This window comes from Rattus norvegicus, chromosome X (assembly GCF_036323735.1).
Source record: "Rattus norvegicus strain BN/NHsdMcwi chromosome X, GRCr8, whole genome shotgun sequence".
NCBI lineage: Eukaryota > Metazoa > Chordata > Mammalia > Rodentia > Muridae > Rattus > Rattus norvegicus.
Window position 1 is genome coordinate 53,298,825 of NC_086039.1, and position 26,436 is coordinate 53,325,260.

Genomic DNA, 26,436 nt, shown 5'->3' on the forward strand with positions numbered 1-26,436 from the left:
GTTGTTCTCTATCTAGAGAATGGGAATTTGATGGAATGGCTTAACCTTGGATGAAAAAGAAGAGATTCGTTATTTTATTAAGTATTTTTTTGGTAGTCATTAAGTTGGCCTGATGATAACAATGAGGGGAAGATATTTCTTGCTAATATATAATAAGCCTACAATAAATGATATCCATCACCACAGTTATGTTACAGAAAGATGTAACTAGAACCTATCAATTTTGATTCTCACTCATATTTCCCATGGAGTACCAGTATCTTCCTGCAAGACATAGAATCAAACAAAAATTTGGAAGAAATAAAAGACCAAAAGAATGTCTAAAAGAAGACAGTTCAACAGTAATTTCAAAAATAAAATACACTGATTAAAAAAATAGAAGATAACCCTTTTCCTGGTTTCCCCTCAGCAACCCCCCCCATCCCATCTCTTCTCCCTGCTTCTATGAGGGTTCTCCCCAGCCCACTCATGGAATGTAAATAAATAAAATATCCAATGAAAAGTTCTATAATTTAAAGATTTAGACAAAAAAGAAGATAGTGAAAAAACTAATGTCCCTCTTATTCCTGATTTCAGTCCTCCAGTTTCACTTCTTGGAGTTAATTAGTAATGTATTGTTTTGAGGTTTTTATTTTTAAAGACAGGGTCTTTCTATGTAGGCCAAGCCGCCTTGAACTCACAGAGATCCCTTATCTCTGCCTTCTGAATGCTTAGTAATATAGTTTTTGTTTCCTTCCATAGATAAACACATAAAACTGTTCCCTTCTTAATGTATTAATAATGAAATAGATATAATATTCTGTTCATTGATGCCATCACCCTCTTTACTAAGCTGGAAGCCTTTTCTTTCCCCTTCTTGTAGAGAATCTGACTGATGCATTGTAAGCCTTCATTCTGTGAAAAATTATCTTGGGACCTTTAAAATACAGAAACCCAGAAACAAATGTAAGGTTGCCAATATCAGCAACTAATGGCCTTTAAATCAAAATGGACAAGCATTCAAAGTTTTATAAATGTGAGCTCATTCTTAGAACTTCACAAACAACTCATTATGCAAATTGGAAATTAATATTATCATCCAAGGTACAGAAAGGATTAATTATTTTATATGCTCATGCATTGCAGTGGTATCTGGTACTTGATTTTTTAATTCAGCATTGGGACTGCTGCCATTCTTTATATTAAAAAAAAAATACCAACACTCTGTAAAGTCTAGAACACAATCCATTTCAGACAAGCATGTCCGCAAATGTCAGGGTGGTTTAGAAAGAGCTGAATCCTAAGGTCCCAGGATCCAAGAACAACTGTAATAGGGGAAAATTAGACCCAATTATCTTCAGGAAAATTAGTTTACCATTAGAGGCTTGTGAAGGTTAAATAAATTCATGGGCTCCTCTGTTCAAATTGGGAGGCATTGGAAGCCCTTAAGCCCAAGGAGTAGGCTTGGAAATGAGTCTTTGTTCTTTGTTCCCTGGCTCTGTCAGGGAAGGGATTTTATATGAAGGGAAAGACTTCTCATCTGTCTCTTAGCTGAATGGGGACCGAGAGCAAGTTACATTTAGAAGATGAAAAATTTAAATTAGAGATTTAGTTACAAGATGCTACATCCTTTTCATTTTCTTATTTAATGTAAATTTTACATTATAAATTGACAATTATATACATGCTATAGCCCCCCCCCCCAAACACTCATAACTAGGTTAAAACAAATTAAAGCCGCATAAAGAATTTACTTCCTGTTTGCCTCTTAAATCCCTGAGCAGTCAGGTAAGAACATTTCCTGACTTGAGAAAAGATTGAGATCTCTGAACCTACCCTTGGGCTATGCTCCAGGGTTTATTTGTAAGTTAGTTACTTTCAACTTGGAATAGAATGTGCTATAAATGGTGGTCATAGGTCCCCAAGTCAGGTCTTCCTTAACCATCAGAATGTCTGATATAGTCATGCACCACATGACAGAACTCAGCTACCTCTTTCTGTGGGAACAAAATCTTCTTTTCTAATAAGTCATGCACTGCAGACATTTCTAAGGAAGAAAATAGAAATTTCTTCATTATTGCTCCAACTACCTTCCAGGTCACTGTGCAATTCTACTGACCAGCTTTTCTCTCCCTGTAGTCCTTTTCCTCCGAAAGGATTTCTTTGATGGTTCAACTCCACCTCTCATCCTTGGCCCTGCCCTGATCCCATGTTCTTTCTAAGGTCATGCCCAATACCCTTGTGCTCATTGGATTACCAGCTGTGTTAGTCAGCTGTCTGTAATCAAATACTCCACTACTCAGGCCATTTTGATTAAATTTCATAATAACGGTAGTTGGTAAGTGATGAGTCATTTTTTAACTTGTGATTTACAAATTAGTGTGTTTAGCAGGGTCTAAACCTTACTATTTAGTTTTTAGAAAAATTAACGTAAAGCTCTGCACATAAGGCCTTTTTGTTTGCGGCATGTTTTATTTATATATGGCACACCATGTCTAGTCCTTTGGCTATATGGCAATTTGAAGTACTCCACCTTTTCCTTCCTCACGCAGAATATGCAAAACACAAGAATGAAAGTAGTTTACTATGTTCCTATGTCGTAATTAGCTTATATTGTTTATTATCTTACACTAATTATGCATGCTTAAAGATGCAACAGATTTTCTCCTTCGAATTCTCAACAATAACAACTATAACAATAACAGCAACAAAGCATTTATTTTCCTTAATAAGATTAAAGTGTGAGTATTAGCCTAAGGCAGAAATGTTGCAAAAGTTATTTTTCTAAAAGAAAAATTCTTAAATTTGCTTTTTCTGTGGTAAGCATCCATTTTTTTTTCATGAAAGTATTGGAAGGGATGGGTACTGAGGAAGGTGTGTTAATGTTGAAGATGAGGGGACAGGAGGCAGGTAGGCCAAGCTGATTGTACATCAGATCCTAAAATGTACACTATTGGATCAAGATTAGATCAGAATATTAGAGTTCTGTCTGTCTGTCTATTTACTTACTTATTCACTCATTTGGTTTAGCCAACCTAGAACTCACTATGCACAGCAGATTTGCCCTAATCTCAGAGACCCACTTGCCTCTGCTTCCCTAAAAAGGTGTGTCCTACCACCTTCAGGTAGAACTGAGGCTGTGGTTAAGTAATAGAACCTGTGCCTAACATGTATGAACCTCTGGGTTCATTCCATAGATAGATAGATAGATAGATAGATAGATAGATAGATAGATAGATAGATCGATCCAAATTTCAAAACTGAAACGTATGAATAGAAGTCACTGGATTAATTTTTGTGGAATAATATTATCTGAAGGTAAAATTCTATTACATTTCAAGGACATGTGTGCCATTGAAGAGATTAAGATATGGATATGTCTAAACAGGCAATTGAAAATTTGTTAATTGTAAATTTTTATTCGTATCTAGAGAAATAACTGCTATGACCAAGTTATGCCCAGGGACCCCTGAGGAACCAATTCGGATGTAAACACATAAGGGTCTTTTATTATGAACTCATGAGCAAGGTCTCTCACTGTTCCTGTTATAGAAGGTCAGAGTGAGGTCCCTGAGTCTAGGGGTGCAGGTTATTTATTGTAATTACAGCAAGCTTGAAGAGTTTCCATACAGGTCAGCAAGTTAATATTTTAAAAACCACATTTCTGGTGTAATCTGCAGGAATCGAACACAGGGGCAAAATCATCTGACAAACAGGATGGCCAAGTTATCTATCCTCTGCAGGATGTCTTCAGTTATCTATATGAACCTTGACCCTGCTATTGTAACCTGACCGACTGTTGGAGGGGGGTTGTCTTGGAATGTTTGCTCAAGTGGACTTTTTAGTTTTCTTCCTGGAATTGGAGTTCAGCCCCTGGTTTTGCACAAGATGGGCTTTCTTCAGAAAGGGGATTGATTGGGCTTTGCAATAACTTGTATATTTTAAATTTTGAATACTTGTTTTAAATGTGGGGGCAATCAGACTTGGGAATATTCCCCTCAAAATTGATGGCTAAGGACTTGAGTTACAGCTCAATGGTGAGAGTGCAGGCCTTGTGTAAGCACAATCTTAGTATAAGCCTATGCCCCACCCACAATTTACTTAGTTTTCGAGAAGCACCCTGCCTATTTATCATAAAATAATTTCAAACATTATTTAACTGCTATGCTGACCTGCCTCAGTGATGCCATTTAGTAGGAAGACTAGAAAACAGGTCTAAACTCTCCTTACTGTTGATTTCTCTTCTTTACCTCTGGAAGGATTAAAGAGGGTAAGTGATCCTCTCTCCTTAGCCTAAACAGAAGTGTTGAGACAGACAGAAGACATCCATGGAATGGTGTTACTAAGAACCAGGACCTCTTGCTATCCTCCTGTATCATTTTATAGGCAGTGGCTTCCTTGTGTATTTTCTGACTGGGGGACTAGATGGTAGGTAGAACCTTGCACATGCTCGGCAAATGTTCTCAAGGGAGATAAATCCCTAGTGGCCCAGGATGAGAAACGACTTACATCTCTAAGATTGTTTTTAATTTGGACTGGTAACTGCATCCCTTCAGATAGCTTCTCAAACATTGGCCAGTGCTGTTTGCACAGCATTCCCTGGCGATAGTAAGTAGTAAATTGAGGCTGTTTAGCCTTTGCAGAGGAGAAGGGCTAGAGCAAAGAATTGGGGAAGGGATGTTGAGATAACCCAGTCAGCCAGAGTGTGTGTCACAATCAATTAAACATGAGTAGCCTTTCCTGCTAATAAGCACTCTCTTTAGCTAATTATTTCTTTCTCCCTTTAATTCAAGTCTTTGATTCCTGAGGGTGGTTTTCATACCTGTGCTAGGCATGTTTCTACAGAGAAGCCTCGGCTCAGGCTGTAAGGAATAAACAAGAGAAGAATTCTGATGATTCACCCCTAGCAGGGGAAAATGATATTATTCGAAGAAAACTCAAATATAAAATTGATGTCACCAACAGCTTTAGCCTCACAAAATCCAGAAGGAAGGTCTTCACAATCTAATGTTATTAACCCTTAGCAAGCACCAAGATTTATTGTCCTAGACAGGGCTAAATTAAACCAGTACCATCTTTTCAGAAGTCTCTGTTTCCTTCACTTATCTTCCTTTACTAGTCTTTTCTTCCTTCTCTCTCTCTCTCTCTCTCTCTCTCTCTCTCTCTCTCTCTCTCTCTCTCTCTCTCTCTTTCTGTGTGTGTTTGAGACAGAGTATGTCTATGTATCCCCTGGCTATCCTAGAACTCACTATGTAAACTAAACCAGGATGCTCTCAAACTCACAGAGATCCTCCTGCCTCTGCCTCCTGAGTGCTGGGATTAAAGATGTGTGCCACTATGTATGACTTTATCTTCTTTAAGAATGAAAAATGAGGGCTAGGGAGATGGCTCAGAGGTTAAGAGCATTGTCTACTCTTCCAAAGGTCCTGAGTTCAATTCCTGTCAGCCACATGGTGGCTCACAACCATCTCTAATGAGATCTGGTGCCCTCTTCTGACCTGCAGGTGTACATGCAGGTGGAATGCTGTATACATAAATAAATCTTTCTTTAAAAAAAAAAAAGAATGAAACATGAGGCTGGAGAGAGAGTGTTGTGATTGAACTGGCTGCTCTTCCAGAGGACCTAAGTTCAATTCCCAACACCCACCTAACAACCAACAACTGCCTGTAACTCTAATTTCAAGGGATCCAGTGCTCCCTATGGACTTCTGCAGGCACTGAACACACATGGTACACAGACATACATTCAGACAAGACATTCATACAAGTAAAATTTAAATAAAATCTCAAAAGAAGGAACATACCTTTTCATCACTACACTCTGGAAGCAGAGGCAGGTATTAATTGACCCCCAGTTCCCCTGCCCCCTGCCCTCTGTCCCCCAAAAAAAGAAAGGAAAAGAAAAATGTGTTTTTGTTTGGTTGTATCAGTCACTGTTATTTTATCAGTATTTCAGATTAGATTTTTATTATATATTCTGTATTGCCTCAAATAAGCCTTGTGGGCTTAGACATTAATCACTGTTTTATAAATAACACAGCTTATGTGGAAATTTTTCAGTTCTATTAACTTTAAAACTGGTCGTTGGAATACTGCCTACTTCACACTCGAAGTTCCTTTTCTGTGAAACTGGATTCTTTGCCTTGACCAAATTTCTGTCTTCAGACCATCTGTGTACTTCCTAAGAACATCTAGAATCCTGCCGTGTCATTTTAGCATGCTCAGTATCTGATCAGGGTTTGCCATCCTCCTCTATGGTTCTAAGTATGCTGGTCACTCGTCCCTGACTTCTGTGAGACACCCGATATATAGAGTTAGCTGGAATCTCTTCTCTCTGATGTTTCCTACTGAAAGATTTCCAAGTACTGCCTCCCACTGTGCTCCTTGGCTGGAAACTCCTTCAAGTCCTTGCTGATATTCAGAATTGAACTGAGTTATATATTTAGAGCTCTTTCCCCACTCCCCCCTCCTCCTCCCTCTTTCCTTTCCCCTCCCCACCCTCTTTATTTTAGCAGTCTTGGATGAACCTTTCTTCTTTCCCATCCTTGCTGTAGTTTAGCTCCATTTTTACTTTGACATTCTCATGTATATGGGGTCTCTGAGAGCACTGCTGTTTTTCTCAGCTCAGTGGACCATGGCTCAGGGAAAGGGATGGATTTAGGGTCCCAGAAAATCAGTGCTCACCAAGGCTGTCCCTATTAGTGCTTCTCCAATCCTTTGTCTCCCTAACTCTCTGAATGAATTTCACAGGGAAGGTGTATTACTAGAGGTTTATAAGTAAGAGCTTAAAGAAACGAAGCTGTGCTCCAAGAACAGTTGGCACAAAGGCTCATTGTCCAGGAGTTATTAAGACTTTTCTTGGGGGGTTGGGGATTTAGCTCAGTGGTAGAGTGCTTGCCTAGCAAGCGCAAGGCCCTGGGTTCGGTCCCCAGCTCTGGAAAAAAAAAAGAGACTTTTCTTGGTTGAGGTATGGAGGATGGGGAAGGCCACGAAGTGGTCAATGCAGTTGGCCTACCCACAATGTGTCCTGTTCTCTCCATCCCAAGTATCTAGACTGGACTTTCAGTCATATCTCCAGGACTAGCTTCCAGACAGCTGTGAAGAAAACAAACAAACAAACAAACAAACAAACAAACAAACAAACCACAGCAGGAACTAGAGCCCTCAAAAAGTCCTGGAATTTCTAGCATCTGGCCATGATAGAACCAAGGACATTTCCTGTTTCTTGCAAGGGTAAGAACTGAGGTCCCAGCCAGGCAGGAAGTAGTGGTGCATGCCTTTAACTTCTGAACTCCAGGAGGCAGAGGCAGGGACAGGCAGATCTCTGAGTTCAAGGCCAGCCTGGTCTACAAAGAAAGTTCCAAGACAGACAAGGCTACACAGAGAAACTCTGTCTTGAAAAACCAAGGAGGGGGGTTGGGGGAAAGAATTGTGATCCCTGCCCCTTAACTGCTTGGTTGATTCCTTTGTCCAGTTTTCCTTATCACAACCAGAGTTCTGGATTCAAGTCAAAATCTTTAACTTCCGGACTTAACATGCAGACCCAAATGCTGTGCTTAAAAATCAGTTAATTGAGTATTGTAAATTGTATAATTTCCACTTAATGAAATACTTGGAGACTGAGTGTGGATGCTCTTCTGTACAGGGAAACTATACAGAGGTGATAATTTTGATGACACAACCATTCCCTTCTAAATGTAAACGATGGCATCTAAAAAACCTGATAGCTGAAAAGGTTTGGGAAAACTCTGATGATTGTTTTCATAGAGCAGTTTGAATGAAAGCCAGACAATAGCTAGTTATTGGAAGGACTCTACAGTAAGTTTTTGGGGGCTTCTGAAAACTACAGAAACTAATGGTAGAGAAAGTGTGAGGCTTTGGAGAGAGCAAAGCACTGGTCTGGCTGAGAAGAGTTTAGAAAAAGATCTTCCTTGAGCCAAGCTGTAAATTTAAATGACTGAAGGTAGCCAGATGAGAACTGGGGCAACCTGAAAAGCTTCTCTGGGAACTGAAGGCTCACTATTGTCAAGCATGAATGTGGACTCTGGTTGTCAGATTTACAGGTTCATTCAGAGACATAGACAATGGAAATTCATTAAATATTTAGGTAAATCATTCAGTGATTGAAAGAGGGTTGTGCAGGTGATCTAACATGAGCCCACTAGTGAAAGGGGAAAAAAAAAGAATTTTCTATGTTGGACACAACCAGTTTCTAGTCTCTGGTCTATTTGTTGATTACCTGTGAAATAATGAAATTGGTGTTTCAGGAAAAGGATCAGCTTTGGAGATAACAGTGTAGAAACAAGTAAGTTGGAAAGGTGAGGGCAGGGGAGGAACACTAGCAGTTTGGAAAATTTAGTTGAGATTGTAAATCTGGAAAGGCAGCGAGATAATGTTAGCATTAAAGCAGATGAGGAAATTTACTGCTGTTTATTTTCATCATTTCAAGCAAGTTTTCTGCAAATCCTCCAACTGTGAAAGAGGATGGTAAATTCAAAATAGGTAGTGTCAACCATATGCTCGTGTAGTCTAAAAAAGTTAGGGCACAACATTAAAAAAATCATGTGTGAAATTTGGTTATAGAAAGATTTAAAAAGGTATCCAAACTAAGTCTAAGTCATATTTGATCATTCCTTTTTATTTTTATTCACTTATTTTTTTTTCTTTTTAGACAGGATCTTGCTATGTAGTTCTAGCCGGCTTGGAATTCGCTATGTAAACCAGGCATTCCTTGAACTTAAAGAGATCCACTTCTGCCTCACATGTGCTGGGATTTAAGTCCATCTCCTCTGGTCCTATTTGATCAATGTTTTTATTATACAGAATAAAAATTAGTTACACTGGCTCTGTCTTGGAGAATCTGGGCTGTGCTCGCTTCTGAGCAGATTTGAGAAAATGTATAAGACCATGTTGTTCTGAGAGTCCCATAAGTGACTGAGCTACCCCTGTTTAGCATTGAGAAAACCAAGACAAGAGTGGCGGAAATTTTTAAATTTCAAAGTAGCTGCACATTGTCTGTCATTTTTGCCACTGGTGACCATGGGTTCTGTGATTATAAGTTCCTTGTCAAGTGAAAGGAAACAAAGTTGACTTGATGCAGCCTTAGACCAGGGATGAAAAGAAAGATGCTGACAAGCAAGAATGGCAGTTACCCAATTTAATATCTGGAGAGTTTGCTGAACTTGAAGTTCCTTCTGGTGGAGTCAGAGGTATCTTATGATGAACTGGTGTCTTTTTCTTTTCTTTTAATGAGATGGCAGAAGGAAAAATGGCAGGAAGTGAAATTATTTACTTTCCTTCATAGTGCTGAATTAGCAGGTGTTCATCTTGGCTTTCAATTCCTTGACTCCCCTCACCCCCCTCACTGTCATTTCTCCTGGGAGGTACTGTACATCTGCTTCAATCTTAGAGTTGAGCAGCAGGGGCCAGGATGCTTGACTGCAGGGGTTTGGAGGATACGTGTTTAAGACTCTGAGATTTATAGTCAAGCCATGTATTTTCAGCTTCCAAAGGAATCTGAAAGAAATATCTTGATTTCTGAGTTCGTGGGTACATAAATTGATATGTGTCTTGCTAGGCTCGCCCACTCTCTGTTCCAACCTCTTTGCTGTCCCTGCCCCATTAATTGAACATAACTTTCCTCCAGTGTCCTAATTTTTTTACCCTCAGATCTGTTTTAGGTTTCCAAGGTGCAGGAGCTCCAATCTTTCTTTATCTCCTCTCCTGCTTTGTTGTTTCCCTTTTGCATAAATGCCATCTTTCATTTCTATTCTGTCAGTCCTAGTAGTTTCACAAATTAAGAGAGACAAATGACTCTTCAGTATGGCTGAGTTGTACTAGAGGTCTGAGTTCGTAACTCCTTTACTGAAGATGTGCAGGGTCCAACTATGAGCTTACCTGAGCCCAAAAGGCTACTTCTCACTCTCTGTGATTCAGATGTATTAGCTTTCGTAGATTCCTTATGGCCCACACATTTCTCTCCCTCAGAGCTATTTTTGCATGTGTTGAACTATTACCCTGCCTTGCCTTACCCACTCCTCACCATCCCTCTCAGCATCCTTCAGGTCTCTGCTTCAACTTCACTTTCTTAGAAGAAGCGTGTGTTTCCCCACTTGTAGAGGCTCATAACTTCCTTTGAATTCCTGTGACCGCCTTTCACACACTGGAGTCTCCTAAATATTGAGTTGCTCTTTCAAGAGACTTCAGAGTCAAATGGGGAAGTGATCTATATTGGTTATTAGTGTTTTCCATTTGTTTGGCATGCTGCTTGGCATACAGAGTGTGCCTTCATTTTGGAAACTTTAAAAGAAACAGTTATTTACCCCCAATTAAGGAGGAAGTCGACAGACCAAAGAAAGACTAAGTCTAGCACAGTGAATAAATGGATTTATTTTAGTTATTTATAAGAACAAGGGAAACTCATGGGAATCTCTACCACCGAAATCTACCTTCAGCCAGATTATGTCTCTTTTTTTCTCAAAGACCTCTACCTTGTGCTGTTTGGTGGGAAAGAGTTGGAATCTTAAGGGAGGGTTTCCTGAGGATCTTGTGACTAAATCAGTTTTCATAATGGGAATGTTAACTTTGTTCCCATTACTAAGTGTAGGTATCTAATATAATCTCTATTTATTTCCTTGCCTAGACTGTCTTCTGTAGTTTATCATGGCCACTCTGCTTCAAGAAGGTAAAGGTCCAACCAAGGCCAGAGGAAATAGCTAGGTTACAGGGGTCATTAAGTGTTGAAAGAACAGGAAAAAATATGGATAAATCTCCTAAGATATTACATAACATGTAAACTAGCCATGTATAGAGACACTGCTCTAATCCCAGCATTCAGTAGGTTGAGGAAGGAAGGCAGAGAATGTGAGGCCTGCATAACTCACGTGGTGAAAGTTTGTCTCAAATAACTCCACCAAATTAAAAGCTACAAGGCAGTTTTACTTAATGGGTACTTTTAGAACAGCTAGTGCTGTTTTAGATATGTTACATAAGCATTTAATATAATACTGCCACTATTGTTGAAAATATTTTTAATATTTTATTAAAATATGCAATAGAGTCAAGCATTGTGTCATAAGCTTATGTTTCTAGCACTTAGAGGGTGAAGACAGGAAGACTGGCAGGGTGAAACAGAGAACTTTGAGTTATGCGTGGCTTGGGCCACATAGGGAGACACCCTACAAATAACTTATAAGTAAATGTTATAAAATAACTAATGATTAAGAAAGATGTTTTAAGCAGAACTTATTGGTAGTTTTTTAAATTATTTTTTAATTTTAAATGGTTATGTGTTTTGCCTGTATGTGCCTTGTGCTGACAGAGGCTAGGAGAGGGCATTTGGTCCCCTGGATCTGAAGTTGCGGACAGTTGTGAGGCGTCATGTGGTGCTGAGAACTGACTTGTGTCCACTACAAGAGCAGCAAGTGTTCTTAACCAGTGAGCCACCTCTCCAGCCTCAACTTAAGGCATTCTTAACTTACTTTTAGTATAGGAAGGAACTTTACCCTTTGTAATGAACATGTTAGCAAGAAACACCTCTCGAGCCCTGCTGCTTGGTAGTTTTAAAACAGGTGTGTGTGTGTGTGTGTGTGTGTGTGTGTGTGTGTGTGTGTGTTTGTGTGTGTATAACAACAATTAAAGACACCGTGAATTTGAGTGAGACCAAAGGGGTGGTACATGGGAGGGATTGGAGGTAGGAAAGGGAAAAGGGGAAACGATGTAATCATAATTTCAAAAATTAAAAGAAATAAAGATGTTTATATTCCTTGCATTATTTTTAGGGTATGTGTATATGTTGCTATTTTTTCCCTGGGAATTATTGTCCATCTATTTCCCACCTTTTGAGTAAAAGGAGCAAAGACATCACTGTCACACAGACACTAGTTTTTCACTATCTAGTCAGGCCCTAAAAATGGCCCTTAAGATGTGCTGTTACCCCTAAAACTTTACGTTGGCTACTTGTTTCCAATAATACTTGTTGCCTTAATTGATTTCACCAGAACAGCTAACAATGAGCAAAATGCATCTGAAGTACATCTATCTCTTTCATTGTTTTGGTGCTGCTAAGAAGCAATAAGATCATGCTGAGGAAAGGCTAGAGAGAAGAGGGAGCCAGAGAGGCCCTGAACAGCTCAGTCAGAATTTCCTTCTAGCTTTTCTTTCACAGCTGCAATTTGCACTTATTTTTTTCTTACAGACTTTGGGGCCATGGTAGATATTTTACTGGAAGAACTTTAGTAAGCCACTTGCTGCAAATGAGCAGTGGCATTTTGCATCTGGAAACAACTTGACAGTAATAAATTCACTGACTGGGCTTTCTTCAGTTCATGCAAATATGCATATGCGATTCCTATTTATCCATGTGTTGGCTTATTCCCATTTAAATAAAGCTCTATGGTGATGAGGTTTTAAAGACTTCAGATGTTATATATTGTTTGCAAATGCATATAATATGTTTTGATCATATCCACTCCCTACTCCCTCCCCTCCAAATTCTCCACACAACAAACTTCCCTCCCAAGTGCAAGTACTCTTTGCATAACCCTCTCAGTCCACTTAAGGGTACCAGTATGTGCGTGGTTTATAGGGCTGTCCCTTGAACCATGGGCAGCCTGCCTAGCAGGGGCCACATCCCTGAGGAGAAAACTGTCTTCCTCTCAGCATGTACCTAAAAATGATAGAGTAGATATGATGATATGTTAATTGCCTTTTTTTGCTGATTCTTTAAAAGTGTGTTCCAGGTAGGGACACAGACATGTAATCTCAATCTATTTAGGAGGCTGAGGTAGGAAGAGTACATATTTAAGGCCTGTCTGGGTCACGCAGCAAGTTATAGGCTAGTCAGTCAGTGTAGTGAGACCCTGTCTCAAAGAAATGCAAGGGGTTGGGCTTAGTAGAATGGCTAGGTCTAAGCTAAGACTCAGTAAAAAAGGGGAGGAGTATTGAAGAATCCCTGATCTGTTCTTCAAAATGTCCACACTTTTCAATAATTCTAAACTTCTGAAGCACACATATTGTCTTGATTTGCTTTCAAGCCATATTTGTTTTAAATTAAATTGAATTATTCAGTTTGTGTTAAGCTTCATTAAGACCTATCATTCTTGTTCATTCTAGAAACTTTGAGCTGGCAAAAATAATACAGAATCAATAAGAATAGGGAAAGAGGGAATCAGAAGTATATTATTATTATATGATACTTGCCATTGCTTATAATAATAAGGTTGAGAAATACCTTGTTTTGTCTTGTTTTGAAAGTTTAGAAGATTATTTAAGGAGACATACAGTATTAGTTGGTTGCACATTAACTGCCAAACATTGATTAATTATACTTCATTTCAGTTTTAATTTTATTCAGGATTACCTGGTATATTTAGATTAACTTTCTCCTGGGAAATAGAGTGTATATATCCAGAAACCACACTACTGATGTTATATGTTGGAATAATCCTTAGCAAGAGAGCTCTTTCCACTCATTATGTTTGTGAGGTTATTATTCTTTCTACTAATAGATCAGTGTACTTAAACTTTTCCAGAAAGCTTCCATAAGCCATTGAAAAGCTGGACTGGTATGAAAGTTGTGTGAAATTTTAGACTTCAGTTCAGTCTTCAAGAGTAGGATTTTGGCAGTATTATTAAAAGACTGAAATGAGCAGTAATATGGAAATTACGGGGCTGAATGCTTTCTTTCTGTACTATCTTTCTGTACTATCTTCTGTCTTTCACCATGTCTTTTGTGTCTCATACAGTTTTCTGCTATGACTGCAAAACGTATCAGTAACGTATAGATTCTGAGCACAACTTACTTGATCAGCTGTTTTTCCTTTCTGACACTTTGCACTGTCACCTCCCATAGAGTAAAGGGAAAACCAAGATGTTTACTAGGGTCAAGAGTAGGACATATGCTAAGTAAAGGGGCGGGGGGGGGGAGAGGGAAGAGGCAAAAAGACAAGCTATTACTTGCTTTCCAGCCTTAAAACGTGAGCAGGGTATGGGAGCCCAGTTTAATTCCAGCACTCAAGAAGCAGAGGCAAGAGGATCTCTGTGAGTTTGAGGTCTCCCTAGTGTACATAGTGAGTTCCAGGACAGCCAGGGCTCTGTCTCCAAAACAACAACAACAGCAACAACAACAACAACAACAACAACAACAACAACAACAAGAACAACAAGAACAACAACAATTCTGAGGGAGCTCTCATTTCAGGAGTTGGCACTTCAACTTGAAAAACTGAAGACATTGCTTCTAGACTCTCTCTATTCCTAGGCTAGAATCAGCCCATGGATAAAAAATAATCCAAGTCAAGAAAGGGAAGGTTTTCATCTTGAGCATTTTGATCTTTCTGAAGTGTGCATTCTACCAGCTACCATGGAAACATGGACAGCTTCTTGAATAGTCTCAGCCCCGTTGAGTTCCGGCTGGGAGAGCTAGTGACCTCATTACAATTTGGATCAGAGTTGTGGAAAGGCAACTCCTACAGAAAGCAGCGGACAGCCTCCTGTGGGCCATGGGACTGAGGGGCTTTTTTGCATTCTGAAACTTCTCACATATTTTAGCTAGACAGTCATCCCTGAGCTTCAGCCCAGGACGGCCTCCCATAGTTTGCAGCTGTGTCACATCTTGAAGTTTCTTGTACATCCTACACACTTTCATGAGACAGACACTTATCTCTTCCAGCTGTAGGCCAGGGGGAGTGGTGCTGCAGAGTCTTAGCAACGACACATGCAGACTCAAACAGCTCAGTTAAGTCTCCAGTTGGACTTCTAGGCACCAGAACTCTGTTGGAATTCACTGATGATTCCTGAATTCCATGATGATTACTGGCTGTAAGTTCAGACAGTCTGCAGCACTGTGTTGGAAACTGGCCATTTTCCCTGCTTTTTTCTTCTGGCATTCCTGCATCCCTGGTTGAGAATGGCTTAGTCTATGTTGCTTAGAAAGCAACGGCAGAAGAGGCTTTCTCATTGTAGTTACTTGAAGGTACAATGGAAGGGTGTCAGGAAGGATTAGCTAGAGGCAGGATGTGTCATAATTAGAACGACTTGGAAGAACTGCTTTAGGGAAGCTGAGAGCACTGCTAGAGCAGGAATGTTCCAGATGCTTGTCTCTTGATCCTTTGCCACAGTGATCTACACCCCAAATAAATCATATCATCCTTGCCTCTCCCTGTTGGAGCTCCAGCTTCTGGAAGGTGCCAATTCTTGATAGGAGTTGTAAGAGTTGGATGGAGTGCCTGACCTCATTTGGCCCTTTTGTTTGGAATTCTGAACAGAGCCAGGAAAATTGGAAGAGGGAATGGAATTCGAACCATAAGAGACAGTCTTTGATTGTACATCAGGAAGAGTGAAGAAGGAAATCGAGTTGAGAGTCTGTTGAAAAGGAGGATTAGGAGAAAGGGGGTAGGGTGTGCTAGTGTTTTCTACTGAGATAACTGGGTGGCACCAGTTATATACATCATGTATGGTTCCCTCTCATGAAACACTTTTATAAATAAATGCACAAAAGGAAATGTAAGATTGGAGGTTCATGCCTTATAAACTGGCTGTTCTTAAGGGAAACAGGGCCTGTATTTCACCCAAAGTATGTTTCTGTGTCTTTCCACAGATAATTTTATATTAGTTGAGAGCCTCAATCATAGGTGTGTAAGTTCCATACTGGTAAATGTAGGAAAAAGCTTAGATTGCTGGAGGGAGGATGGGGATCCATTTAATGCCACAAGAGAACTCTTACATAGATGTCAATCAGAGCACCTTCAAAGTTAAACAATGATGGCTGGGGAAAAGAGGTTAAGGAGCAAAAATCATGATGGTGTTGGTTAGAGAGAATAAAGGATCATAAGAATGCACCTGACAGTTTCCTTTTTGTTTCTGTCTTGGCTGCTAGATTCTAATGAAGGTGGGTGCTCAAAGAACACAGGAACATTAGACACCAGGTACCAAATCCCTTCCAGCTTGTAACATCAGCATGGCCAAAATAAAGCTGTGCTGTCTTAATGCTTTTGGTGAGTCTGGGTAGACCATAGTCCTACATAACGGTCCTGAACAGTATGTTCCATGGACCATGAGCATCAGCAGTACGTGGAAATTGGTTAGAAATAGAGTCTTAATCTCTAGCCCAGACCTATGGAATTCAGGGAGTCTAGAGTGGGAGACTGGGAAATCTGTGTTTTCAAAGTAGCCCTCCAGGTCTATTCAAATTTGAAAAACCATTGGTCTCAAAGAAAGGACTCTCAGGCAACCAAGAATCCATACAGACGCTGTTAGTATTGAGTCTAACTTAGGGTAGCATTCTAAAAAAGTAGAACCTGCTAGAATGGTCTTTGACCCTGTTACTATAAAGGCAGGTACTATTTCTAAATGATCTTTAACAGTGTTCATAATTTGCTTACCACTAATATGAATATGAGCCCATCTAACATTAATTATGATAATTAATGAAATCCCTGGTGTAATGGGAACTAAATATAGCTGCAGAAGTTTACAGTGGCCACTTCTTGAGTAAGGCATTTGATTAATTGCTGGCCAGCCACCCCTGGAGTATGCATTCCTGATTAGGACAACTGACCACCTCTACAGTGTAGCATAAACTAACACACTCATAGATCATGTTATACAGTCTACATGAAGGTTTTTTTTTTAAACTATTACAATTGACCTTACTAAAGTGTAATTTAAACACCATAAAATACTTCCATTCTAAGTATATGATTTTTGGCAAACTTACAGTCACATGAAGACTACACCAATCAAAATGCATACTGGAAAAACCTAGATGTTATCTATGGGTTCCTATGAGTAAAATTTTCCACTTGTATGCTACAGTAGGTTGCCATTTATGTAAATTTATTATGTAAAGCAGTTGCATGGATTTCAGATTGGTTTTTGTTACATTCTCAGTAGTTATTTTCCTTTTATTGTATGTCACTATCTATTATGTGACTAGCACAGGTTTTTTATTTGGAATTTGGTTGCTTTGTTTCCAGTTTGGGGATGTGATGAATAAAGCATAAATAAAACTTTCATGTTCCAATCTTTATGTGAACATGTATTTTTATGTAAATATCTATGAACATGGATCATAAGATATATGTATATTTTATTTCATACTGAACGAAAATTGAGGCTGGCTGGCTGGCTCAGAGGTTAAGAGCACTTCCTGCATTTGATGAGGACTTAGGTTCAGTTCTTAGCAACCGCATGATGGCTCATAACTGCAGTTCCGAGGGATCTGACCTCCTATTCTGTTCTCTGTAGGCTCTAGATACACATGTGATATACAGACATACGTGCAGGCAAAACACTCATACACATTAAGTAAAAATAAATAAACCGTTAAAGAAAAAATTAAACTGCTAATGTAACGTGTGTTCCTAGGTGCCTCCAACATTGTACTGTTTTCTGTTCCTACCAACAACAGAGGAAGTACTCTAGTTGTTCCACATTCCTGTCATTATTTGGTATTAGCAGTTTTTTTTTTAAAAATATGCTGAATGATTTAAAATAACTTACAGATATTCTTTTCTTCTCTCTAATTTAAATGTAGGTTTGGTTTCTGTATGTTTGGTTTCTGCAGAGACCACAGAGTTAATAATGTTGATCCAGGTGACTTAGATAGAGATTAAAGTATTTCTGTTTCCTCACGCTAGAATTAGTGTTACAGATAGCATTTATCTGTGACTGTTAGCTATGCTGTCTCCCTTTTGTTCATTTACTCACTTGGTCTGTCAGTCAGTTCTCAGGCTGCACTGGAACTGTTTTTTAAGAGAGCAGTTGTTCATCAAGTTGCTAAGAAATAGGACAGGTGGCAGGATTCTTTTCTTCAAGAAGCCTTTTGGAACTGAGCTTCTGAAACATACATACATAGAAACTCTAAAAAAGAAATATAACTAATAAGGCTTGTGCAGACTTGAATAAGGGCATTGTCCAAATATAGCCTCCTGTTAGATGACTTTTAGGAACTTACAGCCAGGTGGCTGTAGAAAACAGTAGGCTAAATTGTCAAGTTGTTACTCCATGCTGAATATTGGAATTATACCTTAGAGTATAAAGCTAATCGTCAGAGAACCTTTCTCCCACAGCCAATGGCAACAAATACAGGGACACACAACTAGATACTATACAGGGAGAAGGAGAGAGAGAGAGAGAGAGAGAGAGAGAGAGAGAGAGAGAGAGAGAGAGAAGAGACAAAGATGGAGAGACAGAGACACCTTGGAACACACAGCTCTACATGAGTTGTCCCCGTCAACTCCCTCCCCTTGGAGCTCAGAAAACCTCCAGAGGAGAAGGCAGAAAGAGTGTAAGAGCCACAGGGCATGGAGGACACCAGGATACTATATTTGATTTTATTATAATTTTAAAAATAAATGGATGGATGAATGAAATCCTAGACAGCAGGGTGAAGGTTAATACACGTGACTTATATCTGCTGAGAGAGAGAAAATCAGTCTTCTCCAATAGAGTAACAGTGGATATATCAACAACTACCCAGCAGGCCTCATGTTTGGGAGTAATTGACAAACTTATAATGAACTCCACAGTTTGATTTGTGTGTTTTTATTTGGTTATGGTTTGGTGGCTTTTCTTTTTGTGTGGTTTAATTTTTTCGGCTTCATTTTATTTGATGGGGGTTCTTGTTATATTGGGTTTTTGCTTTTTGACAAAGAACTTAAAGTTGGGTGGGTGAGGAGGAGGAGGAGAAGATCTAGAAGGAATTGGGAGAAGAGAAGAATATGATTAAAATGTAGTTAAAATTGAAAACTATTCTAAATAATAAAAGTAAAATGACTATAAAGCTAGTTGCTAGTCCAAGATTACAAAAATACATTTAGCAGGAAGAAGTTCAAAAATATGTTTTGTAAAAATAATTAAAGAGGATCATATATTTGAGAGAGAAATTTGGGGAAACACGGGACAGTTTGGAGGAAAGAAAGGGAGACATTGAATGATGTCGAGTGCTCATAGAATTCCCAAAAAATTGAAAGAAATTATTTTATTGTATTGTGACTATAATTAACAATGGTATATTATATTCTTGAAAATTCAAAGAAGTTAGATGGATATTAGGTGTTCTCACTACAAAAACAGTGATTCTTGGGAATAGATGCTAATTACTAAATTTAATCATAGCGTTATGTGCTTTTTTACCTCAGACAGCAGATTGTCCATGGCAACTATGTGCAATTATTGGTCAACTTTTCACAAATGTTGAAATTGGTTTTCCTTAAAATAATATATTAAAACAAACAAATACAGAGTATATAAACATGCTTAGATTGCTAAACAGTGTGTGCCCTGCATCTATGGGTTGTTTTGATATATTCGGTTTTATAAATTTCTTTCATTTCTTTCTTTTCTACAGTAAACACATGTCCCTTTTATAATAAAAGTTGTAATACTGATTCTCGAGTTTTCAGTTCTCATAGCAATGTCAGCAATATAATCCTTCCTTTCCTTTACTCATGTGCAGCAGACATTTCCTACAGAAGATCCAGATTACAATCTTGAAAAGAGCACGATCTTGTCCTCTGTTTCACTCTTGGGAGCTAGCAGTGCATGAATGGCCTGCAGGCTCTGCTGCTGCAGTCCTTCACAGACCCAAGCTTCACTCAGGGGTGAAGGGCACATAGATTTTTTCCTTAACCCTAAATGAACAGAATTTTGCCTTATAAATCTTGTCACATAAGCACAGGTATTCTTTCTAGCCTATTATTGTGACTTTTGTAGTTGTTGGCAAGTCATCGGGGATTTCCTCTGTGCTTTCTGATGAAATGACACATGATCTTTGTTTTCCTCCTTTTTTTCTTCAGCTGACCTGAATAATGTCAGGTTCTCCGCTTATAGGACTGCCATGAAGCTCAGAAGACTCCAGAAGGCCCTTTGCTGTAAGTATGAGCCACTATTTGAAGGCTTTGATACATTTTTTTCTTTGCTCAAAGAAAAGGGCCTGGAGATTTTTTACAAGGTCATTTTGCCAGATAAAATTCATTCTTTAAAGTGTTTGGCTTAGTATCTACCTAGACTATTATGTTGGATGAGAGCTATCTCTGCATGTGCTCAACACACATTGTCAAACTGATAAGATAGTAATAAATTTTGTTTATGCAATGAGTCACATTTGCACCCACATTCACCTTTGTGAAAGTTACATTACCTCCCTCTTTCCCATTATATCTTCATTTTATAAAGGGCATTTAGTATTAGAGGATTATGGCTATGCTATCAGAACCAAGTTCACAGATGTGTGTCTTTTTTAATGCTATTATTCAAATGGATATTATGATAGAAGAAAGATGATTGGATCTTAATTTTCCCAGACCGGGTTTCTGTGTGTAGCCCTGGCTATCCTAGAACTAGTTCTGTAGGCCAGGATGGTCTCAAACTCTTGGGGTTAAAGGCAGCAACATCATGCTTGACTAGATTATTTTTAAAAATCATGTATGTTTGTAAAAATGTTGATGTGTGACAAGGATACTTTTGTTACATGGATATTACATCAACAAAATGAATTATGGATAATATTGTTTAAGTGTCAATATGCATTAAGGATATGCCCATGAAATAGGTTGGCACACACACTAACTACCTAAAAAGAATTTATGATGTAATGAGGGATGCCCAAGGTATATATGAAAATCTGGGGACTCACAGAAATGTACATGAAAGTCATCAACATGTTAAAATCTTGAGTATCGCATTATAATTACGACTGATATAAACAGTGATTATTGTCTCCATTTCCAGACTGAGGCACTGAGGACAAGTGAATAGATAGTTTGATTGTCATATTTAGTTTGGTAGCCCTGGAACAATGACACACTATGACCATTGGCTTTGTGCAGTGAAGTTCAGAGAATGTTCATGGGAAATGGTGTTATCTAAGCCGTGTAGATCCAGAAACATAGGTAGAGCTCACTCGAGGAAGAATGTTCTAGTCATTCAGAGAGAAGGCAGTATTTTCAGGCCTGGAGCCTAAAGAGAGCAGAAAGTACTCAGGAACCAAAATTACTTCAGCATGACTACTGTGCAGAATTCCAAGGAGGGCTATTATCAAATATTAGGCTGGAGAGAGAACCAGATTGTGAAGAGCTTTTTTAAACGTAAGTTAAAGACTTTAGAGGTCAGTGGGAGCCATTTAAGAGATTTTGGCAAGGGGATGTCATGGCTGAATTTTCACTCAGAAAAGCCATTCTGACTGTGAAAGAAAGCATGAATTGAAGGGTTAAACCACGGACAGGAAAGAGATCTATTATAGAATTGAAACCAGCAATATGGTAGCCTAAATGGGAATGGAGGCGCATTTCAATATATAGGAGGTAGACTTGTGATCTAAACTTCAGTGGCTTGTGAATAGTGAGCTTGGATAGCAGAGCTTGGTAAAATGTACACTACTAAGGAGAACTATAAAAAATATTAGCAGTTGTAAGCGTGGAAAGGTTAAGATAGTACAGTAACAGGGAAAGGAGGGAGGGAGGAAGAGAGAGGGAGGCAGAGAGAGAGAGATGAGAGAGAGGGGGGAGGGAGAGAGAGAGAGAGAGGAAGAGAGAAAGAGAGAGAGATTATCATTTAAGTCAGAGATGAGCAACCAAGACAAATGAGTATAAAGGCATGGCTGGGAGTTCAGTAGGAAGATACAAGATGTTGTAGTGCCATGAGAAGAAAAACAGGATCTGTCATTAAAGTCAGATGGTGGTGGTGACAGTACCCATCATATATAGCATCAAAGAGAGCCTTAATAACTTTGGTGAAGGTAATACACTGAGCAGTTTAAAAATGAACCAAAAGTATAGATGACTGGCATCTGCCTATTCTTACAGACATTTAGTTAAAAGGGGAGGAAAGAGGGGTTGTAATAAATTAGAGATGACTGAGAAATTAAAAATTAATGGATTAAGAGGAGAGGATAAAAAGGGCAAGATACGGGCAGGTGGCCTAGACACCTCCCTGCTATTTTCTGCACCAGAGAGAAGGATACATGCAAGTTCTAGGTAATGAAGAAACACGGCAGCAGGAAGGTAGTGGAAAACTGTCTAAAGTCAAATATTGTCTGTGCGGTGTTTGAGAAGCCCTGTGACACAATTAACAGTGAAAGGTAGTAAAGCTAACACTGGCCTTGTCTTTGTGGGGAACAAGAACGTGGCTAAGATAAAAACCAGCATTAGGAAGCTCAAGCGGCTGAGTATATTACAACAGCATCAGTCCCTAGAGGTGTGACTCTTCTCTAGCAGTACCCAGGTCAGAGGCTGCACCCTTCAGTTCTAGAACAGGCAGATAACAGTCAGGTGGGGGGAGCCTAAGGACTTGGGTAAAAGGGTGGTTAGAATCTTGAATTTCAGGACTATGTTGAGTAGGGGAAGCTATGAATTTAAGTAGAATTTAGCAGTTAGGGGGAAAGTATCAAGCAGCAAAGTAAGATAGGAAAAGTTAGTTGAAGGAACTGAAAACCATGAAGCTGTGTTCAAGAAGGAGACATTGCTGAACACTATTTCCAAAGTGGAGGGCTGGAGAGATGACTCAGCTGTTAAAGGCTAGACTTACAACCAAGATATTTCCAAAGTGAAACTGTTTTAAGTGGTTAGGTCTTTTACATAAGTGACAAGGTGAATTAGGTGCGAATTGTCATGGAGGTATAAGAGAAAGTTAAGATATTGAGAAGCTATGGTTACGTATGGGTCATCCATGCTAATATTAAAATCACTCCAAATTGGGAACAGAACTGAGAAACGCTGAATGATCATAAACCTTGGCCACTAAAGTTCTTTGGGGACAAAGATGTCCAACCCAGAGGTTCTCAAAAGTGGGTGCTACTACTGACCAGTAGTCAAGGAACCACTGGTATGTAGTTGTCATATAGAGATGTAAGTGCCCTAGAAGTGAAATTATTGAGAAGAATCAGGTAGGCTCATTTCTTTTCATATTGGGATTTCCAATGCTTAACACAGAACTGGGCGGAGAGTAAAGCTTTCTGTTTTCATAGAATGAATACATGGATGAAAGCCAATGGAAGATTCCATTGCCTTACGGAGCTTATAGCCTGAAGTTATCATTTTCAGGTGTATAGCTGCCAAGTTTAAGTAGTTAATAAAAGGCTCCCCATGCCTAGGATTTCCTTGGGGACCTGGTTAATGAACCATAGCAGGCACAAAGGAGTTTAGGGCGGGGTGAAGTCAAGGGGCTGAATAGAGAAAGTCTTCTGTCGTTTTTTCTTCTCTTGACCCTGCCCCATCCCAGAGATACTGCTTTCCTTTGATAAAAAGGAGAATTATGAACTGGTTGTTATAAAGTGCTATAGAATATTCCTGTAAGATCCCAAAAGTTCAAAGGAGGTAGCCAGCTGTTCCAGGTTATACTATGACAAAACTCAGAAAAGACTAAGCGGAGATGTCTCAAATGTCTCTTATGACTGTTATACCTTTCCATAAGTGCCTGAGAACCATCTGAACATTATTCAGTTTTTATGGTGAAAGAGTCCTATTCATTGCCTTTTATTTCTCTGTATGTGAAAAATTTTGATAAACACGAGGGACGTGGAGGAGTTAGATATTGTATAAAAAAACATGTTAGCCATTTGAGGTGATAACCTTGTAATAAACTTAAGCTCTGAATGTAGGATGATTTTGTTGAATTTCACTTTTAAGCAGATTTGAAATTCTCAGCATTTCTTTTCAGAACTTCACTCTTATTTGAAAAAAAATCAAGGATAGCAAAATTAGAGTGTATTTATCTAAATTAGGTACTGAATTCTTAAGAATGCAAGGATAATGCCATGCAGACTATGGCCCCATGTGCAGTGAGAACAGAGTGAAAAGTTTGGCCAATCCATTTACTTTTGAAAAAAACATGTGTGGTCCAATTCCTTAGTGAGTTTTCAATAGGTGATTTAAGAACTTCCTCTAAAATTTGTATTTGCTTAGGTTTATCTTCTAGTTCTTTTTTTTTTTTTTATTTCTATGCCTGCAAGAGCCTGATAAAGAGCTATTGTCCTTGGTCTACAGCAAGTGAAACTTGCCCTGGCTAGTTTTTCCTACCAATGCCTGCTTCTACTATGTCTTACATTAATGGAAATTAGTGATGTTATCTCAATGATTTCTTGATGCCAGTGAAGAGATTGAATTACAGATGCCTTGCGAAACATACTTAGGCACCTCTATAAAGCGATTGATTTTTTTTAAAAAAAACTTTCCTATCAAAGTTCAATATTGCAATAAACCAAATAACACATTTTATCTACTATAGACAGAGAATATGCTACTTATTACATTATGAACATGACCATTGGCTTACAATGCCCCTCACTTTATAATCACTGTTAATGTTGCATGGTCTGTAGGGCTTTTCTGGGCATTGTGAGTAAAAGTTAAAGTCGATAGAACTGCAAAGATAAATTGGAAATCTTAGTAAAAAGGATTTGCGGGCTGGTTTATATGGCTGAGAGCTTGGGGCAAGTATGAAGAAGATAATATAGGCTTTTCCTTTCTTCCCCGTTTCCGATGGTACTCCATAAGTGTGTATTTTCTCTAATTAAAAAAGATAATCAAATCTCAAGAGCGGAAGAAAAAAATGCACTTAACGAAGCAAGCATACTTAGTTTATTTTTATGTAGGGGTTTGAAGAGAACCACAGGCCTAAATAGGTAACAGTTGATAGTGACTATTTTCCATGCAAGAAGAATTTGAGGATAATTTGCCTCTGTTTAGGAGTGAAATCCTAAATTATAGTCATGTGGTACAGAATCAAATTGTCTTAAGAAAGCTGAGACTTCTGCATTTGCCTTTACTAAGACAAAGTGAAAAATGTGCTTTCTTCCATGTAAATGGAACTTACCATCTAATAGTAAACTAAACATGGCTATAGAAAGCATTAGGCAGGGTTAGATTGGTATTGAAGACTCACAGGAACCCATAATATCATGGCTTATACATGTATAATTTATTGCCATAAAAAGTGCATCACAATAGCACTAAATGCAGGATATGGATCCTCAACCATATAATGCCTCACAACAAGGGCTCCCAAGAATCTGTTCCCCCCCTTATCTACACACACACACACACACACACACACACACACACACACACACACACACAATTTTTCATGTAAGGTAGAGGTCATATCTCAGTTAGGTAAGAATTTACAATAACTTGGAGACATGGCAAACAATGCTTTTAAAAGTATATTACTTTACAGATGTTAGCACCTCAAAGAGATAGAGGTTCTGTGGTAACACCCATATATCTTGTAATAAACTTAAGCTCTGAGGACTGAGGTCTTGTAAGTCTCTCTGATGTCCATGAGTTTCACAACAGTGAAAGAACTGGTTGGTCTTCACTTCTAATGTTGTGCTATCAAAGACTTCTTTGTAGGCTCCATTATCCCGTAATGACTATTTTTATTTGCCCATTATTCTAGGCACCTTTCCATATTTGTCATTTTTTTTCCTGGAATTGGAAACATTCAAAGTATTGTCCTTACACTAGGACTAGAACAGCTCTTTCATCAATTAACCTTTACTATTTAAGAGTAAATTCTAGCTGGCTATGCATTTCTAGTCCAGCTTCTGATTTTTACAAGTTTCTTTTTTAAATGTTAGTTCTTTCAGGGATTCAGGTTTTCTACTTGTTTTGGGCATATTTACTCCCCTCCCCCACTTCATCCCAAGTCTGTTCATTCCTTTTCTACCCACGCAACATTGTGTGTTGTGTGATCTTTTATTCTTCCTTCTTTTTTTTTAACTCTCAAGTGTAATTTGTGATTCCCAAATATTCTTGAATGTATGGTCTTTCACTGTACTGTAGAAGACCTGGAGGAGAATGTCTCTCCTCCCAGTAGCTAACAATTTGCCACTCATTCCATAGCTAGGGGAGGGATTGTGTGCCCAACTCTCTTCTCCATGCTGGGGTTGGGTCTGGGTTAAGCTTGTAAAGATTTTGTGTGTGCTGCCACCATGTCTGTGAATTCATTATGTGCAGCTGCTCTTCTGTGTCCCAGAACATGTTTCTGAGCAGTCATCCATTACCCCCTACTCTAGATAATCTTTCTGTACTCTCTTTGGCAATGATCCCTGGGCCTTGGGAGAAGGAGTACACTGTATATCTTTTAGGATTGAGAATTGTGTAGTCTCTTACTCTTTGTACCTTGGCCATTTTGGGGTCTTTATGTTAATTACTATTTACAGAAAACAGAATACCCTCAGATGAGGGTTAAGAGCTGCACAGATCCATGGGTATAAACTAAAGCCATTAGGGTTTAGTTTAATACTACGTTAGTTTAACACCATAATGGTAATTGAGTCTCTCCTAGGGCCTATGTTCTGCTTAGCCATAATTTCTTGACCTGTTAGTAGTACAAGGTATGGCTTTTTATCATGTAGGCTAGGACTTGAATCCAATCAGAAAGTGGCTCATTACTCCCATGATGTTCATACCACTATTGTACCAGTGGGCATGTTTTGTGAGGCCACATTCTTGA

The 26,436-nt window shown here is 38.8% G+C and overlaps 1 protein-coding gene across 20 annotated transcripts in view; it reads left to right on the top strand.

Annotated features, from left to right (window-relative positions):
- The window catches only part of Dmd (dystrophin), a 2,367,748-nt gene that overhangs the window by 2,228,727 nt on the left and 112,585 nt on the right, over positions 1 to 26,436 (top strand). For all 20 annotated transcript variants that reach the window (XM_063279795.1, XM_063279798.1, XM_063279800.1 and 17 more), the window contains one exon: positions 19,779 to 19,853. In XM_063279795.1, coding sequence (XP_063135865.1) covers positions 19,779 to 19,853 — 75 coding nt within the window. The remainder of the gene's footprint in view (positions 1 to 19,778; positions 19,854 to 26,436) is intronic.